General features: G+C 43.8%; 1 protein-coding gene across 3 annotated transcripts in view; it reads left to right on the top strand.

Moving 5' to 3' along the window:
* Positions 1–5,391: 5,391 nt before the first annotated feature.
* sema6bb (sema domain, transmembrane domain (TM), and cytoplasmic domain, (semaphorin) 6Bb) overlaps positions 5,392–20,796 on the top strand; it is a 176,738-nt gene continuing 161,333 nt past the window's right edge. Inside the window, exon 1 of one of the 3 annotated variants that reach the window (XM_080770842.1) lies at positions 5,392–6,263. Coding sequence is in view for 1 of the 3 variants with exons in the window: in XM_080770841.1 (XP_080626967.1) it covers positions 19,088–19,090 (3 nt within the window). In the remaining 2 variants the exon portion in view is untranslated. Of the gene's footprint in view, positions 6,264–18,985; positions 19,091–20,796 lie in introns of those variants that run through there. The other 2 variants (XM_080770841.1, XM_080770843.1) reach the window with 2 other exon arrangements.

Genomic DNA, 20,796 nt, shown 5'->3' with positions numbered 1-20,796 from the left:
CCCTCTTCCCCTTATTCCCGAGATTCAAAAGAGCATTCTCCATCAAAGGTCATAGATTTTCTTTTCTTTCTTTGCTAAACTTTCTCAACTTTTACTTGCAGCTCTTCTTATCAGCTCTTCTTATCTATTAGACACTGAGTGGGATGAAAGGAAAGGAAGAACAAAATGCTTATTGTTTATTTATTTATTTTCAGCATCCTTTTTCTCTGCAAACTTTGACAGGAGATGAAATGGTGGCAGTCTTTTCAACAGAGTTTTGTCAGTTCTTTTTATTTTTCAAAGCTTTTCAGTGCAATATTGTGCATCTATGGGGAGAGGACTATAGAAGTTATAATAGTGTTCTGCATTAAGTCCCTTCACCCTGTATCTACAGTATGCTGCAGTGGCACAAGGTCTGAGCTTATAGATCTTCTACTTAAAAGTAACATACAGTGGACATACAGTATGAGGTTTCCACTTAGACAATATATGGGAGTGTGGTAAGCATTTAAAAATAGGAAACACACGCACGCACGCACGCACGCACGCACGCACACACACACACACACACACACACACACACACACACACACACACACACACACACACACACACACACACACACACACACACACACACACACACACAGTAATTTCTCGCGTTTCCTGTCCTAGGTGTCCCTTCTTATCTTCAGTAGCAGTTGAGCATATAAGGTCAACATTCAGGATGTCAGAGCTGTTGCAACAGTATTCTGAAAATAACCACCATCGTATTTAAAATGAGGACTGATAATGATGCATCTTTTAAAATCATAATTGAAAACATCAATAAATTAATCTATTTGTGTACTTGAATTTGTCGTGTACATATTGAGACCTTTAACCACAAGAACGGCTAGCATCCCTAGTCTGGGAAGGATATTTGGTGAATCTACAAGCTCTCGCAACACATTAGATTGGATATTTTCGGCTAAGATATTTCATGTAGAGGGGGAAAAAGAATGGGGCCTAATATCGACCCTGTGGGGACCCTGATCAACCAAGTATAGGGTTTAAAACTAAATGGTTCCCTGTTTTGCTTTACCGCCGCCGGTATATACTTACTTACACTTGTACACTTTCAGAGTACAGTTTAGGCCGGATTGGATGTCATCAAAATAGACTTGTTGTGTCTCTAAGGGGTTAGTTGGTGTACTAATCCCACAGGTCTTCTTAGCCATATGAGACATGTATACTGGATATGCGTATGAGAGAGAGAGCTAGACCCAGGGCATGAGTGAAAAGAACTCATCAATATTCCAGTGTTGCTCAATCTACTGCGCTGCCTGAATAATGATGCCTGTGACTGAACCACGTCCTCTGATGTAACCACAGTCAACCACTGCGTTGACTTTAGCACTGCCTACTGGGGGAACACAATGCTCCCTGAACAGGGAAATAGACTTTCTGGGTGTAGATTTTAGCAGTTAATGCTGCAGTGTTGAAAAAGTTTGGAATTGCTTGCAGGTACTGGCAAGTTCAAGTTTTGTAAATCTAGTCATGAACTGAATTGAGTGACAGTTATAGGTAAATCAAAAACTGAGTTTGACCAAAATGGCTACATTGCTTTTACCATTTGTAAAAGTATTTGTTTTTATTTTTATTTTTATGGGGAGCTATGCTCAGCTTTGTGTGTTTGTGTGAATCATAACATAGATTTGATTGGCTGATCACCCCATAGCGATGATTTGGCTTGAGGATAAAAATCACACCTGTGAAGTGAGGGGTGCTCTTATCATCGTACAACCATTCATTGTCAATGGGAATTTAATGTTTGTGTTAGGACAAGAATCTACACTATAGCTGAATATTGTATGATGATAAGAGCGCCCCTCACTTCACACAGATGTGATTTTTAAACGTTTCATCAAATGACAATATGCCAAAACACACCCTTATAGATATCCATAAGCTAAAACAAAATAATATAGGCCTATACCCTTATTTAATTTAATAAACATATGACCAAATACACTAATCCAGCTCTTCAATACGTTGTTTTATTGTAAACAGCAAAATCATTCAGTTTTTCTTGTGACCGTAGGTCGCAGATTACTATGAAAACCTGCAAAACCCGTCCTTTGCTCCGTCACGCCTCCATATATGGTTGTCAGTCCATCACGGCTTGTGACATCACGCCTTGTGATACGTCACGCCACCATATGGCCATCAGTCCATCACGCCTCGTGACACTCCCCGTAAATGGCCGTCTCCATATATGAAGATCATGACACTGACCTCATCAAACCCTGGATAGCCATACATGGAGAAGACTGGATCATTACAGATCTGCATAGATGGAGCCGGCAAGCAACTCTACATCTGACCTCAAACCTTTAGATCTCCATATATGGAGCTGCCCTGTTCTGACATTCCATATGTTGATCCCCCCCCACCCATCCTTACTCCTGTCTATTCAAACTCTAGACGGGCCTGCCCCAAAGTTATTAGTACAGCCGCGCCCGGCAGCCGGCGAAAACTAGAGTTCTCAACAGGCCTGAAAATGAAGGCCCCTTAGGCCCGGCCCTACCTGGGCCCTAATCAAACCATGTCCACTCAAGACACTGCCCCCGCTGCCACCCTTAGATCTCCATATATGGGGCTGACCTGTTCTGACATTCCATATGTTGATCTGACCTCATCAAACCCTATACACTCAAAACACGCTCCATATATGGCCAGACCTCATCAAACTCTGTACACTCAAGACACGCTCCATATATGGCCAGACCTCATCAAACTCTGTACACTCAAGACACTGCCCCCATTGCCACCCTTAGATCTCCATATATGGAGCTGACCTGTTCTGACATTTCATGTTGATCTGACCTCATCAAACCCTGTACACTCAAGACACGTTCCATATGGCCAGTACAGAATTCATTCCATATGTTGATCTGACCCCCATGCCAAAGCGCCAGCGCTAACCCAGCAGTCTGCGGTCACCCAGGCGGATGTGAGGTTGATTCTCGCCCTTGCAGGGCATCTTACTGGTAATAACAATTATGTGTGTCCCTATGTACATTTTGAAAGATCACTAAACAATAACACTGTGACTGGAAATAATATTGTGATGCATACTGCCCCCTAGATATTGTTATACAGTAAATGTCCTTTAAGCCTTACTGGGCACCAGGAAAGATCCATGACACTTTAACCACTCTTGTCCTGGTTTTGAGGATGTCATTACCCATTGGCCGTTACTACGTTGTGTTCGCCAAGAAGTCCCTTCGGGCTTGGTCCCTTAATAAAGTCTCTAACACACAAGGATTTGGCGGCTCCCCTGTACAGTAGTAACTCTGAGGACCCCCTAGGGGTCCCAGTCCCCCTGTTGAAGACCCCTGAACTAATCAATAGACTACAGTAGTAGTCATGCACAGCAAAATCTGAGAGGTCCAGTTTCACTTAAATGAACACTCAGACTTTTACTGCATCTATATTAAGATGGTGGATATGAGGACAATGTACTGTACTGTATATAAGGCAGAATCCCACGGGCCTGAAAGTCATTATTTCTGCAATTCATTATTCATGAGTACTTTTACTCAACATAAAAGGGGGGCACGGTTAAAAAGCAATTTCAAGGGCAGATTCCATAGGTCTTTTAACCGCAAACATCATGCAGTGCCAGTATTATTGACTGTCTGACACTGACCTATCGTACACACAGATCAGTCAGTGATATAGGCTACAAAACCAATTTCATTGTTGTATCTGGCAGAAATCTTGTATCTCCATATTTAATTTTCATAAATTAATGATTACGGTAAGTCTGTCTGTGGGTTTTTATAAATATTTAACCAAACAACGACAATGTGTGAGGTGCTGACCAAATGTCCATATCTGAATGCCAAGAAAACAAACATCAACATGGCACCTTTCAGTATAGCCTATTGAAATACCAATGCAAAAGTTTTGTAGAAATGTTCAGGCAGGCAGTCTAGAACTGTATTTGGAGTTATATTGGGATTGCATAATCTTTTTTTGTTTGTTTGTTTGTTTTTTGGTCTGCTGAAAACACAAAGCTATTTATTATGCACAACATCTCATACACAAACCTATACTGTAACAGTGTCACAATTAGGTCTGGTTGGAGTGGGCTATTGGGAGTTAATGACTCAGTGAAATGATACAGATCTGAAAATAGCAAGCCATAAACCTCAGGGATGGATGCTGCTGGGAAAATATAGTTTTCATGTTAATGTGTTATTTAGAGTGAACAGAATTCTTCAGCAAACTTTTGTTTGGCTGATACTGATATATAGCTGTCATGGTTCAAACAATATTTAGCACAGGGCTTTGACATAATTTACAAAGCATTGTAAATGTCTTTTAAGGTCTATATGACCTTCAGGTCGCACAAAGTCATTGCTGCTGTAATTAAATGTAAATGTCATCTGTGGTCCTGGGTCTCTCAGGCTTTGACCGCTTGACACTGACAAACAAGAATACAAACTAGTTTGTGTGTGATTATTTTTCCCTGATCCGATTTAGTTAGTTAGTGCCCAACCTGTGGGTCGGGACCCAGTGAAGTGACAATGTTAGGACTTTTAAGACCTTTTTAATACCTCAAAAAAAGAAAGAATGAGACCATTACTGCAGATTAACGTAATCAACAAACTATGCTATAAAAACTGGTCAAACCTTTGTCAAATTGATATAAGAAAGGAGGCAAAAATTCTGAAAATGGCTGATCTACAAGCTCACAACGCCTCACAGCAAATAGATCTGCTATTTTCAAAATATTGATCTATGGTGTGTCATATCTATGTGTACATTCCAATTTCCAAGTGCTTATCAGGGTGGGGGGTCCCCAGTTAAAATATGATTATTTTGGGAGCCACGGTCTGAAAAGGTTGAGAACCACTGGCCTAACTTACCTGGTTCAATGGCAAAACGAAAATAAAAGTCTGAATTATCGATTTGATTTCTCATCAACTGAGCATGTGACAAAACAGAATAGTTTTATGGCTCTCTTTTAGCTTCTTCTTAGCCATTCTAAAGTTTTACATCTATTTTTGGCCACTGACTCAGTGTCCACTCTCCCAAGCTGAGTAATACTTTCGTCTAATTACATCCAATTAGCCATTAATCAATTCCATTCCAGTCGCTGCATAATTCTGCTTCAGGTTTTGGCTCTGACAGGGATTTTGTGTGTGAGGATGGCAGCAGGGAGCAGTACTACTGGTACTGGAAGAGGAGAGATGCTGTAGACTAGACTACAGCCTGTAGTGTATAGTCTAATCATGTATCGCTATAGCAGAGAAACATTGATCCTCCCACCTTCAGCACCTTGCCAACGTGCTGTACCAGTGCCACAGACGTGTAGCCAATAAGTTCTGATGAGCGGGAACAGAATTATTTCATATAAAGCGATGAATGGGACTTTTCTCTCCGCTTAATCCCGGGTCTGGCGGCGATTGGAATTTGGAAGTGAGGCGAAATCCAGACAGAAGAACGCGCTTTTCTTTCATAGAATGAGAGCAGAAGAAGTGAAAAAGACGCAGCAAATGACATCCTCCTGGCGAGAGCAGCAGTCGTGCGCAGCAGACTCTCCGTCGAGCACCACAAAATAGGCGAACTATTGTGGGGGGACACAGAAGAGAAGATTGATCACACAACTGGCCGAAGCAAGAGAGCGGCAGATGTAGGCTAATTTGCGAGCGTTCCAGCTGGTTTCGCGACAGCGGCGTGCTTGGATGGGTTGTTCCTGCAATCAGTCTTTTTCATCATTCGCAGCTTCCTTTCCAGCGATTTCCAAATTATTACTTCGGAATTCCGGGCGGCTGTGAGGGAGTATTGCTGCAGAGCGAACGGGAATGCCATGTGTCGCCGCGCGACATAGAAGCTCTTTGTGGGGTGTTTTTCACCGGGAGACAGGTGGTGCTGGCTGTGTGTGTGCATGTGTGTCATGTGCATGTGTTGAGACTGTAGCGGGGGGCATGGACACATTGGACACACAACACAAACCCTGAGACAGTTGTCTTAGGGATGTCAGGCCGGCGCACGGGGTCCGTTTTTTGCCAGAGACAGGTGCGACAGGGAGGAGTAATATTTTACACACGACTTCAGAGAAGCCCGTTCTGACGGACGAACCTTTCTTTCTTCTCTTCTTAGCTTTACCTCTCGGATGTTTTTTATACTGCCGGACACACGTTGAATTCGTGGGGAAAACAAGAACCGACCCTTAAAAGAAGAAGTCGCGTCCCGGGCGCACCTTTTTATAGACGACAATCAAGCAAGGAGGTAAGTGACCCGGAGGAGCTGTCCAACGTTTATTCCAGGTCCACTGTGGCTGGAGAGGTGTGGGACGTGGGTGCGCTCAGGGACAGCCTGGGGACTGTGTGTGTGTGTGTGTGTGTGTGTGTGTGTCCTAAATGATGCTTTGGGGACGTGACTGGAGGTGGCTGGTGCTCAGTGAAAAAGAAGAAGAAAAAATAAACATGTTAGCTTAGCGATTTGGAAAACGAATTAACAAAAATAGCAGCGAGTAGCCTAATATGCAATGCCAAGTTCATCTATTTGGGCTATGTAGCTGCTTCATTTTGGGGTTAGGCCTATGTTTCATTGTTTAATACTAAATTTCATACTGCGTAGCTTGCAGCCATGCACGCATGTTTGATTTCAGCGGTCTCGAATCAAGAGGCAATTGCGTGATCAATAGCCTATATGCCTATTAACGTATATTGATTGGACATCCACTGATGGATTTGAAAATGGCACATGTGTCATATCCGATCTATAAGATCACTATATCTGTTAAGAAGTATGCTATAGCCTATTATTACAATTTACAAATAATAGGATATATTCACCTGAAACGGATTATTTGGGGGGTCAACTGGTTTATTTGTGATCCATATTTTATTAATTTCCTATAGGCTACATTTTTCTTTGTTTTATTTGGAGAATAACCAGAAAAATGAAAATATATCCAATTTTGTAACACAACCTGTGAAAGAAAACAAGTGACTGTAATAGCTATCATGGATTGTGTGTGGGTGCTGTGCTCTGTGTGTGCGTGCGCGCACGCGTGCCTGTCACCGTGAGTGCGTGTGTGCGCGCGAGCGAGCGCGTTTTGTCCGTGTCCGTGCAGCGCGCGTGTCCGCCTGCCTGTGTGTTGTGTTTATTTGATGGAATGACTGATTGGTGTCCGGTGACACTGCTGGTGGTTGTGTATGTGCCAATCTAAAATCCTACCCGCTGGGCCCCTGGTGTCCACACACACAACCCTGCCCTCAGGCAGTGGCACCTCTCTCTCTCTCTCTCTCTCTCTCTCTCTCTCTCTCTCTCTCTCTTTCTCTCTCTTCTCTGCAGCAGCAGCTGCTGTCTTTACAGTACATTGAGCTACTTGGTTCGGGTAGTGTCAGAATCACATTTGCGTTTTTGTGTGTGAGGGGCTCCAAACCCCTCAATAGCTGGCTCCAAGTCTCCTAAAGTTTCCCCATTTGGGATTGCGTGTTTCTTTGTGGTCCCTGTTTCAAATTCAAATTGGCTTTCAGCTGTCTTTTGTCCAGCTCGGAGGTTTGTGGACTGGAAAGGGAGAGAAAAGTAAGTGAAGTCCCCAAGGGTCAGAGCATTCCTATAATGAGCCCTAGTGTGAGAGAGCAGAGACTAGAAGGGGAGAGAGAGAGACAGACAGACAGAGAGACAAACTTGTTGGTGAGAACTGAGATCTTAGTCCCTGCTGGGGGACTGTGTACTGTGTCTATAGCCAGCCTTACTTATCTGCAAAGACAAAAGCCTGGTCACAACCTAAGGCAGAGAGTGCATTGACGGAAGTGACGGGCAGGAACATCCGTCAGATGTAATTCCTCCGGATATGATATTTGCCCATCGTGGTGTCTACATGGCAAAATCCACAGTGTGTGTACTATAACGTTCTGACTGTGACTGTGTAAATATGGCCACAACAAGAGATGCTTAAACACATATTACCTCTGAGTGGTGCTCCTCGTTATGTTCAAGGTTGCACTTTATTGTTACATCTTGTCTTGTGTACAGGTGCATATTACATAAGAGTAAAACTTAGTTTGGTTAGCCTGCTTTGGTTAGGTTATCTCTGGTCCATAGTGATAGCCAAGTTATCATGCTATTACACTGTAAAACCATTTGGTTACATTTCTTCACTCTCAGAGTAAAATGATCACCCAGGCTGCAGCATTTCACTGTGTACATGTGCATGGACTATTAAACAACCTTTGTCCTTTGACTCTGCTCGTGGAGACCTTTTTGTTGAATATTCAATGATAAGTTCAAATTTTGTGTGAATTTTGAAAAAGCAATGCCTTGTTATTCCAAAGCTGCACCCATAGTGTCAAAATATTCCAACTTGTTTTCCTCCGAAAACACTTGCTGATTGAATCGGCAGCCTTCATCATCATCATCATCACAAAAGGCGTTTTCAGCTTCACATTCAAACATAATTATTATAAAATTAAAAGTAAACAAAGATATTATTTTGATATCGGTTCAATGCCAATATTGCATTTTAAGGCCAACTTTGGCCGATACCAATATGATGACCGATTGCGATTAATCGTGAATCCCTAATTTGAATAAAATATAACTAACACATTACATTATGATCCTGAGAAGTGATTTTGCATTAATCTCACTCCACCCAAAGAAGGCTTTCTGTATTCGCTCAGCAGTAGACATGTTGGCACTCACACAGAGAGGACCCAGGTTCAAATCCCATGGTAGAACATGAAAGTAACGGATTGCATCTTTCATGAAACTCTGAGAATGTACACATGGAACCAAATGGGCCCTTGTTACGGGTCTATTTGGTTCCATGTGTACATTGTCAGAGTTAACATGGAGGATTTTACTGAGTACGCCTAGAAAAAGGAGGCAGGGTTGAAGTTAAAGACAAAAAGAAGAGGAGGATGAAAGGCGAGGTGATGCCTTCTGATCATTCACGTGTTGTTGTTCCCTCTGTGGCGTGACAGACAGCGTTGGGAGCTGTGCCCTCGCCTCTCACACGCTGCCGTCCCCTTGTGGGCCTATCGCATCGCTAGTAATTACTAGCAAACCATTATCACAGGGAATGAATTAGCAGACAACAAGGGAAAATACCTTGTCTTATCCGATCCTTGTGCTTACAAGGGCCAAAGGGGGAAAGAAACACTCTTAACTGTCTTTTTTTCACATGTACATGTACAAATCCTCTATGCCTATACAGTAATTAATGACATGCGCAAAATACAGTTAATATCAGTAATTTTAACGTAATTCTTAAATGGGTCTTATTACTGATGTGAATTGAGCCATACTTTCTCATTTTTCAAAGAAATTAAAGAATTATAATAAAAAACCTAGTGCCTCGGCTCTAACCCTCCCCTTATTTGGATTGGATTTTTATAGCTTACTGCGGGCTAACCAGTATATAACCGGGCTGCAGGAGGTGTTATTCTTGCCAAAGTAAATGCTTCATTAGTGGGTGGAATTGTGTTCAGGAATCAGGCTGTGTTCAGGGGAAGAGTCATGTACCTGGTGTCAGAGGAGCTCTTGTCTGGAACACTAAAAATCATTCTCTCAACGGAGCAGTACCCACTGAAAAAACAAAACCCACCGACAGGCTTTACAAAAGATAAAGCCCTAATGTAAGACCGGAGAAATTTCTGTCAATGGGACAATCCGGATAACAAGGCTCAATGTGTGTCCAGAAAACCAAAGGGCTTGTGCCATTCCAAGGCCCCTGTTCTGATGTCAGTTCTTTGGCCATGCTTTAGCAGTGCCTTTCCTTTTCCTAACAAACTGCTCACTGGAGCTCAGCTAATCCCCGGCTGGCAGTGTCCAGTGATTTATTTATTAGGAAGTTACTTAATTTGGGGAGATCTGCGACATCCTTCAGTGTACACACACAGTTACTTAACCACTTAAACCCCATATGGTTGAGTGGAATCTCTCAGGGCTCTATGCCAGTGTCTTTTCTGTTTGCTATTATTGATGCTGGGATTTAAATGGATACTTTGGGGAGTCTCTGCAACATCCTGCACGTGCACGCCCATACACACACAAACACACACATACATACGCAACACTCATAACAATTCCGTCACTGCTTTCATATGAGAATTGTAGTTGTCAATTAATTTGAGGGATTGTCAAGTGTGTATGTTGGTGTGTAGTAGTACTGTGTATAAGTCTGTGTCAGGCTGAGGAATGTTTGTTGCATTCTCTTCTCTGTGTTCGCCTTTATGAGCACATGCAGCCTGTCTGCACCCACATGCAAGTGTGATTCAGAGCTGTCCAGAGTTTGTTGAATAGGTTCCCTTGTTTTCACCCGTGTTTTAAGCCCAAACAGCCGCACAGCACCGTTTGCCTCAGAGCAAGTGTTGTGCCTGATGTGCTAAAACAACAGGTGCCCTTACACAACGACTAATCCTCCTCTCTCCACCCCACTGGGGGGTTACATCACCTGCGAGGGTCTGGTGCTAGCCAAGCATAGCATTTAATTGCATAGCTCCATGTGCTGTGTGGATTTGGGGATTGTGTAATGAAACAGACCATATTGCTATGTTAATGATTGTTATTGCATGTGTAGTGTATTGCTATGCATCCGGACTACAGCACAGACTTTTAAAGTCACCTTGGCTGAGCTATAGCCTGAGGCATAATGTGCCTGAATGAACAGCATTCTAATTAAATATCACGTTTCTATGCCAAAAAAAGCAGGTTCCCAAACATGGGCTCATTTTCCATGTATACTTCAGTGAGTGTGTCCATTCTATGAGTTGTTTCTTTCTACGGGCAGACTTATTGCAGGCCTTGTCTATACCAGAGCTGACACCTCACAGGACTTAGATTGACAGACTATTACCAATAGCATTAAGCTGGACTGTTAGACCAGGAAGCCTCTATTCTCTATCATCCTTTCTGTTCAACATTCCATCCTGATTCTTCTCCCTCTCATTTCATCCTTCCTTCCTTATTTCCCCTCCCCTAATTACCTTCTAGCCCCCCCATCACCCCCCGTGTCCTCTTTTTCGTCCTCTCTAACACCCCCCTCCACCCCCCCCCCCCCCCCTCTATGTCCCTGCTCTGGGCCCTGATGTCAAGGCCTCTCAGGCAGTGTGGTCTCTCTCTGGCTGTCAGGGAAAGGCCATTGCCCACTGGGACTCTGAATGGGACAAATTGACCGTAACAATGTTCCCACTTAGCATGTGGAGCTGGGATAAAGGGAAGGTGAAAGGGAAGGCCTGATGACGGAGTGGCAGGCCAGCCGTGCTGGAAAGAGAGAGAGAGAATGTGTGAGAGAGAGAGAGAGAGAGAGAGAGAGAGAGAGAGAGAGAGAGAGGCAAGACTCTGGAATGCTCTTTGTGATGCATGATTTGAAGACTTAGAAATACATACCTTTAAAAACCTCTGCCTGAGTCTCACACACACACACACACACACACACACACACACACACACACACACACACACACACACACACACACACACACACACACGCACGCGCACACATGCACGCACACACGCTTGTGCATATACAAGCAATTCTGCTTGTTGTTATATGCCCAAGGCTACTGCTGCTGTTGCTATAGCAGCAGGATAAACATGTTAGTTAGTGACCCCACTAACCCTCACACATATATATTTGCACGCACCACATATATATTTGCACGCACGCACGCACACACACACACACACACACACACACACACACACACACACACACACACACACAGGCTCAGTGATCTGAGGTTTGACCTGTGTTGAGGTCCTACCAATGCCTGGCTAAAGGGTCAATGGTCAACCAGCTTCCCATTAAAATGCAATAAAGGTTTCTCCCCAAAGGGGAGCCATTTAATCTCACACTCATCGTCTCTTTCCCTTTTATCTTTTAATCACTTGTTTTTCAGACCTCTCTCTCTCTCTCTCTCTCTCTCTCTCTCTCTCTCACTTCATCACACTCTTCCTCTTCAGTATGGTCCTTATCATGTTCATCTAGCGCAGCACCAAAGCAAGGAAGATGGATGGGAGAGTTCAAAGGAGGAGGCCCTGATACATCAATAATGAGCCGTCTTCGGTTTCTCTTTGAAAAAGCCCTTTCATATGACTGTTCCCCATCACAGCCATAGGCCGATCTCTCGCCAGAGCATCTATATGTGTGATGATGATTTCAGTGTTTTTTGTCTATGCCCTTGGCCTTTAGCCGTGATGTAATATATTTGAGAAGTTGGAGCAGTGTTGCGCTATGTGAAAGTCTGAGGTGCTGCAGTGTGCGAGAGTCAAGTATAATGTGGTGCTATCACCAAAGTCTAAAGCCTGATTTATGCTTCACTGACAAAGTGGCATGATAATGTATGGCTTGACAAAAATTCTGGGCTCACTTACTTCCTGGACTACATCAAGGACTGTCTAAAGAGGACGAGACGCGAAGACCGTACGGGCGACGCCATGTTGCTCCATGGTGCTCCTTGGAAGGAAAGAAACAATGGGCTAATGGGCTATATGCAGCCAACACTTCCGCGTTCAGCTTCCTTGGTCTCAACTGTGCATGTTTCTTTCCTTCCATGGAGCACCATGGAGCAACATGGTGTCGCCTGTACGGTCTTCGCGTCTCGTACTCTCACCTCGTCATTGAACTACATGTTGTCTCAGTAAGACAGCCCTCCCCCTATCCACAAGGAGGAGCAGTGCACGGGATTTGTAGTCCAGGAAGGAAGTGAGCCCAGTGTCCATGACATCAGAGACACTAGGCTCACTGCTAAAATCAAAAATATCTAAAACCACATATTACACACATAAGGAACCCAGGAAAGTGTTCTAAATCTCCTAAAAGTCATTAACAAAAAATAAATAAATATATATATATATATATATATATATATATATATATATATATATATATATATATATATATATATATATATATTATTTTTTTTGTGTCCCTTTAACACATGCCGGCGCATGCGCAGTCTAACTCAGGAGAATTGGGTTCGGCAGAGAATGTGTTAGCCCTGCTGACGATGACTGGATATGCCTTATGAAACGTTGTGATGTGAGATATATATATATAAATGCACCATTTACCATGGATATTATAGATATACATACAGTATATAGTACTATATGCAGTGAGTCGCTATGTAACATTGGTAAAGGTGACAGTGGTGAGTGACATTGTTTGTACAAGTACGCTGTATATATAGAATACCATGTGCATCCCTGCGGTGCAGTTGGTGCGGATAATATAAATAGGATGATATAATTAATGCGGTTTTATAACGGGCGGAAAATGAACGTGTAGGGTGACAAAAACCTCCATCCGTGCGTCTCTAGTTGGCATTGATCTGGGCTGATACTGAGGCAGGCAATATGATGAAAACTAGAAAAAGTGCCCTTCTGGGCACAGGTGTGTGTGATGTTTGGCGAAATGTTTAGGAGTAATATAAACATGTTTTTTTGTTTTTTGCAACAATGTTCTTCATTTTGTTGAGGAAATGCAGAGCCAGATCACTCATAGCATCTCTGAGGATAGAATTCTGGATGAGCAGGACAAGTGCAGCATTTTGTACTAAACAGGCTACTCCTGAAAACTCCTGAAGGCAATCTTAGCCAATCAGTGTAGACAATGGGAAATCCAACAAGCTTGTCTTGATCACATGACTACAGAGATCATGTGTACAGATTTGCGTGAGATTTGGATGAAATCTGTGCGACTAACATAAACAATGTGTTTTGCAGAAATCTGCCTCATGCTGGGCTGGCGCATACATAAGTTGTATAGAGATCGATACAGTTATATGTAAAAACAGTAATTGCCCTGTTATAGCGCCACCGTGAGGCTGATTTGGAAAAATAATTGTGGCATGTCGTCCTCGGCCTAGTGGAAATGTGCGTGTATATTAATTTCACGGAAATTGCACACTGTGTTTGTGATTTGTGGCATTTTGTTCGGAACAGACGAATCATGTGAACTTTGGAAGCCAATCTTAGCCAATCAGGATGGAAGATGGGAAATGGTGCAGATCTGTGTTGATCACATGACTATGGAGATAATGTAGACCAAATTGTGTGATGTATGGATAAAATGAGTTATCTACAGAAATGTGTTTTGCCTAAATCGGCCTCATGGTGGTGCTATATATTTGGGGCAGAGGTTCGTCTTTGGCATCCAGGGAGTGTGTGTGCAAAGTTTGGCACCAACGGTGCCGGAGATTAGCTGGTAACGGACAGAAGGATGGACGAACGGACGGACGGACGCACGCACACACGGACTGCAAAACATGGCAAAACATACTCTCTCCCCAGTCCCCATGCCTTCGGCCTGGTCGAGACAAAGATCTGATAGTTTACTTCCTGATGAATAAACAGACTGAAGACTTAATTTTATTTTGTCATACAACAGTGTCTCTGGACGATCTGCAGGCTTGTAACATTGCATCGTGACCTTGTAGATTAGCTATTTTTGGCGAGCAACACCATTGTATGACGGGTATAAATTAAGCATGAGTGGGTGAGTGGAGTGTTTTTCACGGCCTGTTTCCTTGTCATTGAGTCCCTCTCTCTCTCTCTCTCGCTCTGCCTCTCTCATGGAGCCTTGGTGTCAGTGCAGACCCAGTTTGTTAACGAGAGAGGACACTAATGAGGGGCCATGACAGGGAGAGATGGAGCCCAATGTCGCCTATACCACCCATATACCGTTGAGGAATACATGAATACATTGAAACACACACACACAAGTTAGCACAGACCCCAACTCAGGGCATATGGCAGGGAAATATTTCACAAAATCACTGAGCAGCTGACTGACATGTCTTGAGTTTTATCGTGGGGACGGTTAGGCTGTCAATGTGAGGGAGCTGTGTCCTCCGGGTCTGGTCCATATAATTATGCTGCTGTTTAATGTCTGATTCCTTTCTTGGGGACAATTCTAGCCTAATTGGTGCTCCCCTGCCGTTTTATGCTCCCAGAGAATCTCCAAGAATGAAATTAGAAGATTCATGTTGGTGATTCTGTGTCCCTTCTGTTGACAGAGTAGTTTTACCACTATGCTGCTTCAGTGGTTGCCATTGTTTTTGATCTCTAGCTTGGCTCAAAACCTCTCTTGTTTGTTTATTTTCCTTTTTTATTTTATGTTTTGTTTTCTATCCTCCTCTCTGCTGCCTCGCTGACACTTGTTTCAGGATTTGAGGTGATCAACGTGTCAATGCGTTCTGCAGTGAACAGGGGGGAGCCAACGTCTCAATGCATTCTGTGACCCGGGGGAAGCTAGTAACGCTGAAAGAATTCTGGCTTGCTGGCTTTCTGGACTGGAGGTGAAGGGACAGCTAGAGGGGTCCAGCACCAAACTGTTTGTTTTCTGGCTCTGTGTTCTGGTATGGGTATGTGGTGGTGGAGATGACGAGGAGGGGTGGAGGCTGGAGGACGGGTCTCTGCTAAGTCCCCGCTGCTTTTTGAGGAGAAAAGCAGAGACTATGTTGTAATTCAACTATGGGAGGAACAGGGAGGTGCAAGGAGTAGTGGAGAGGAGTCTGCGAGTGCGAAGAAGGCAGGAGAGGCCGAGACCAGAAGGAGAAGAAGACAGATGGAGGATGCTTATGCAGCTCCTCCTAGCTCTGATGGAGATAGCACTCAGCTTATAAGCACCAGCTCGGTCGCTATTGTGTCAGAGAAAAGAGGTCTTGCTGTGTGCCGTGTTTATTCACCTCGCAAGTGTGTGGGCATGCAAATATGCATCCGTGAGTGTGTGTGCACGCAAACAGGTGCGTGTGCACCCACACGCATAAATACGAAAATGGCATGTGAGTCAGAGATGACATGAAAGCGTCAAATAAATCCAAAGATGAATCACAAATAACACGGAATAAAAGAGCGATTATTAAATGCTCTGTGACGAAACACATGGACGATGGGAGGGGCTGGGAGGAGAGGGGAAAATGGAGCGGGAGGATGTGAAGAAGAAGAAGAAGAAGAGGTTGGAGACGTGGAGAAGAAGAGAGCGATGAACAAATGTGATTCTCCAGAGGGAGGGGGATCAGAGAACCAGACCCATGGGGGCCATCTGGAAATAACAGGTCTGGTGACAGCAGGCAGCATCTCCATCCAAGCACCTCCGTCATGGGTGACAGCCAGGAACAGAGCCCATGGTCTGCTCCCATGCTCAAACGCCCTCGAGACCATGCAGCACATATAGTCGGTCCAATCTGTCCCATTTCTGTCTGTGCGTTATTGTGTAGTTAACCACTTTACAACCGTGGTGTCCCACATTGTGGGCTTGTTATTACAAGCTAAAAGTGTATCTGCTATGCTCGATGAAGAGATTTGGAATGAAGGGAAAAAGGAGGGGACCAACTACTGAACCCTGGGGGACCCTGATCAATTGAAATATATAGGGTTTAAGTGGCTTAGTGTTTAAAAAATCACACCCGTGTGAAGTGAGGGGCGCTCTTATCATCGAATCTCATCATCTCATACTGGCCAATCAGAAGGCCTGTTGCCAAAAATGTACGTCATATTTGGCGGACATTTGACCTAATTTCTCCTTTCATTGTCGATGGCAAATATTGAGATGTGTGGGGGGGTGAAAAGCTGTATATAGGAGGCCTCAATAACAGAAGATAAGGTACGATAAGGTACGATGAGATACGTTTTCACTTACCAGTGTTGTGTACTCTATTTCTTTCTCCTGTACTGCCATTTGTCCAGCAACTGGGCTAGAGTGGATGTGCATGCTCTATTACCTTTGTAAGGTACGATAAGATAACACCATTCCTTAATAATCCCACAGCGAAAAGGTAGTCGCCAAAGGTAGCACAGCAGTTAAGATACATCAGGGTACAATTACCACACAGCAAATATGGAAGTCCATGGCTGTCAGTGATTATAATTGTTCAAATTGAGTGCTTATGTTTTAATTACATGGTATTAGCTCTGTTTGAGGAGATAGGTGTGTTGTTGTGCTGTCTGTGGAGTACTGGAGATGGAACAGAGAGGATTTAGGCTACTCCACAGAACATCTGTTTAATACAAGACGTTTTGTCTCTAAATTTGTTGAGCATGATTCGCAAATTTGTAACAAACACCCAAATTTTTTAAGAATAATTGTTATACCACAGCTTCTTGTTCTGCTGCTGTTACTACAGAGTAGGTAATTAGCCCCTGTGTGTGTGTCTGTTTTATTTATTTTTATTTGGCGGTTGCTGTGCATTCAGAGTAGCATGGCTCGCATGCATGCTCACAGTATACCACAGTTAAGGTCATTTGTATTTGCATGTAAATGTTTTTTACCCCCTGGCTTGACTGGAATACAAATCCTTCACTATCTCAACTTGGAATATACAAGGCCTGTAACTTTGGTAACAAAAGCACAAACCCGGACTTTGTTAAAGAAATTACCAACACGGATATCAATACAAGATCCTACAAGAGACATGGCACAGAGGAGAGAGAGGGGGGGGGGGGGCTTGGGGGCTGCTATTCCTGGTGGTCACATTAGTGAACAGGCTCTTTCCCCTCTGTCACTCGTTCCTTCCTTTCTGAGGAGGGAAGGAGAGAGGAGTCTTTTCTTTTCCTTGATGCAATCTCCATCCTTCTGTGAATATTTATGGCCTTGTTTTTAATGACTTGTTTTTCTCCAAACATCAGAAGCAAACCCTGAACAACCCCCCCCCCCCCCCCCCCCCCCCCACACACACACACACACACCACCTCCAACGAATCAGCCAGCCAGCCTCAGAACTGGGCTTGGCCCGTCCATCTAGCTGTCCCTTGGTGCCAGTAGATGGACACATCCAAGGCTTCTCCTGCTTAGACATGCTCAAATGCACACGCACGCACGCACGCACGCACGCACGCACGCACGCACGCACACACACACACACACACACACACACACACACACACACACACACACACACACACAGAGGCATGTATTCATGCGCACATGCATAGGTGTGCATCTGCAAGGGGAAGAGGAGAGAACAGTTTCTGGCTCTTAGAAACTCATTTATCAGCTTCTCTGACATACAAATGATATGTGCATACTGTACGTGGGCGTTTGGCTTCCCTGAGAGAGGGGAAAGAGAGGGGGAAGGCAGAGAGGATTTTACACACAATGTCGTTATGGAGGAAAAATGGGTGTTTAACGGCTTGTATAATACTGTAGCGTGTAGCCTATGTTGTTGTAGGACAATGCTCAAAGGAGGACTTCACTAACTTCACCATTTTTCAACCTATCTTCATAAAATTGGTCCTCGCTATTGTTCATTATAAAATACCATATTTAGTTTCTACTCGGTCTGTCTCATAGGAGGGCTGTGGGCAGTTCAGAAACCTGTCTTCCATTGACATCATCGATGGGCAATCCAAGCTAATGGAAACGGCAGGCTTTCTATTCCTGAAAAGTTGCTATGCAGTAAAATCCTTAACTCTGTGAGTGCACAAATAATTTATAACCAAATGGACCCTGGAAGGTTCCATTAAATAATGTGTAGGTGGGTTTCTATTGGTTACAGTGCGCTCACAGATTTACAAATAAAGCATAGAGTTAGTTTTAGTTCATGCAGGACACAGGAGTCAGTCTGCTTCCTACTCCATTCACAGCTCGTCTGGCCATTACCAAAGCAGTAACGCTTTTCTACACTGCAATCAGAGCTCACACTCTTAACAGAGCGGCTCCTCTAAACACGGCTTCTCCATTCATTAGATCTCTGCTTCTCTTGCTGCGTCTGCTTTAGCTGCCTCCTCCACCCCAGCCTCCACCGTTTGATCAGAGTCTGGCATAGGCTCAAATATGCTGGAGACAACTGAGATGTGTCATTGTGCACCAGACAGTATTCATTTTTCCATGAATAGGTTGTGGTTGAAATTGTTATTTTAAAGGGAACATTTAATAGCTGATTTTGAAACTAAATCCCATTGATCTGATGTGATGAGATATGCAGAGACACTATACAGTAACAGTACAGTACTGTATGTAGTTTGGGAATACACCGAAGACGGGTAACCACTAACCAGGTATGACCTGGCTGTGGTTCGAACCCCGACCTCCCAGTTTCAGGGCAAACACTCTGACCACAAGGCCACTGTCTGGATGACTTGCAACAAAGCTCATGGTGAGTCCGTTTCAGATTCGTGATATAGCACGTTCATGGTATGTGGTGCATGGTTTGAGTGACAAGTTTGAATCCATGGTGGTTTTCCACCCACTGTGTACTGTGTGCGCAACATGACTCTCAGGGTGTGCGTGTGTGTTTGTGTCTGTGGCTGTGGGTGTGAGTGTTAGCCAGTCTGAGTGATTCTGTGTGTATATACGGTCTAAATAAACGCATAAACCCGCTGAAAAGTGTTTTCTTTTTCATAACTTATGTCGGTGTATGTTTGTTGTAATACGTAACGTTACTCTAATCCCGGTCTAAGTTTTATCACCGTAATGGGACTTGTGTTTTGTCTACTGTATTATATTCACCATGAAGAGACTTGTGTTTTGACTATGGTTATACAGTATGGTAATGGTGTCACAAAAACATGTACAATTGTAAAGAATGTAGCAAGTAATGTACCCAAGGTGCTAGTCCCGAGTTCCTCCCTGTGTTGTAGTTGGTAGAAGAGGATGTTGTAGGAAGTGTTTGGCCAGAGTAATGTCCTCCCCGGTCAGCCAGCCTCTATGCTTGTCAGTTGTGTAGATTAGTGGTTCCCAGCTGCTTTTGTACTGGGGCCCGCATGTTGTGTTGATCATAAAGTCAGAATATTAAATAACATATTTCCTCCATTAAATAAACCATGTCAGCAGATCTTGCAGCTCCCTTTTTGGAGCCTGTCCCACTTGTCGAGAAACGCTCTGGGTATGTATGTTCTGTTGTTTGTGCGGTAATCTAAGTTGAATAACATATTTGGCAGTATCCGTCAGCAGTCACGGTACTCTCAATCTCCTCCTGGTAATTGGTCTTCTTGTGGTTTTCTCTGGCGACATCATCATGACGCTGCATACAGTTCCTGTGGCGACCTCATCACCATCGTCGCTGTTTACCTGCTGCGGCTGCAGTCTAAACCTTTTCACTGTTTATCTGGCTCGCGGCAGAAAAAAAGCCCTGCTAGTTTGCTGTTCGTTTCATTAAAATAAATGGCCACTGCTTTCCCCTGGCTCTCTGCAGTAGCTGGGGAAATTTGATCCCTGAGTCTGAACTGAAAGCAATAACAAACAAGGCAGAAAGTACCTGAAGAGTCTGCTCTCACAGGCCCTGAGATGTGTCATACGTCTCTCTACTGTCATCCATTAATGTCGAGGTACAGTAACTGAGGAACGGTGCTGACAGATTCTTCCCATTACAACACATTAGGAACGATTTGCAATAAAAGCATTATGTTCTTGTGGAAATAATGAGCGCATGTGGGCCACATTATCACAGGAACATGAAGTCAGTGGTAAACATTCAACCTCACTCCTTGTCTTCACAGCGTGCTCCTAGCTTTTAGCGGAATGATTTTTTCCCCCCCTCTCAGTCATTTGGTTATTGATGAATCTCAGCGAGAGAGTATTTAATTGTGCCACCCCGAGGGGCTGAGTTGAGTGCTGTAGTTACAGCAACATTGGCAAAGAGCAGCATTACTCCCTCCTGCCAAATGTTAAAGATGGCAGTTATTCTAGCGTTTTTCTGTTTTATAGCTTTCCCTGCTGGACAGCAGTGTTCTTCCCTGGTGGGCACTCTTTTTTTCTTCCTCCTCTTCGTTCCTCTGTCCCTCTCTCTGTATCTTTCTTTTGGTTTTTTGGCCTTGCCATTTCACCTGGCACAGAGCTTGTGCTGTCATCAGCACCATTAAC

Source organism: Protomyctophum bolini, assembly GCF_963924005.1.
Source record: "Protomyctophum bolini genome assembly, chromosome: 8".
NCBI classification, from domain to species: Eukaryota; Metazoa; Chordata; class Actinopteri; order Myctophiformes; family Myctophidae; genus Protomyctophum; species Protomyctophum bolini.
This window is presented reverse-complemented; position numbering and strand designations above follow the sequence as displayed.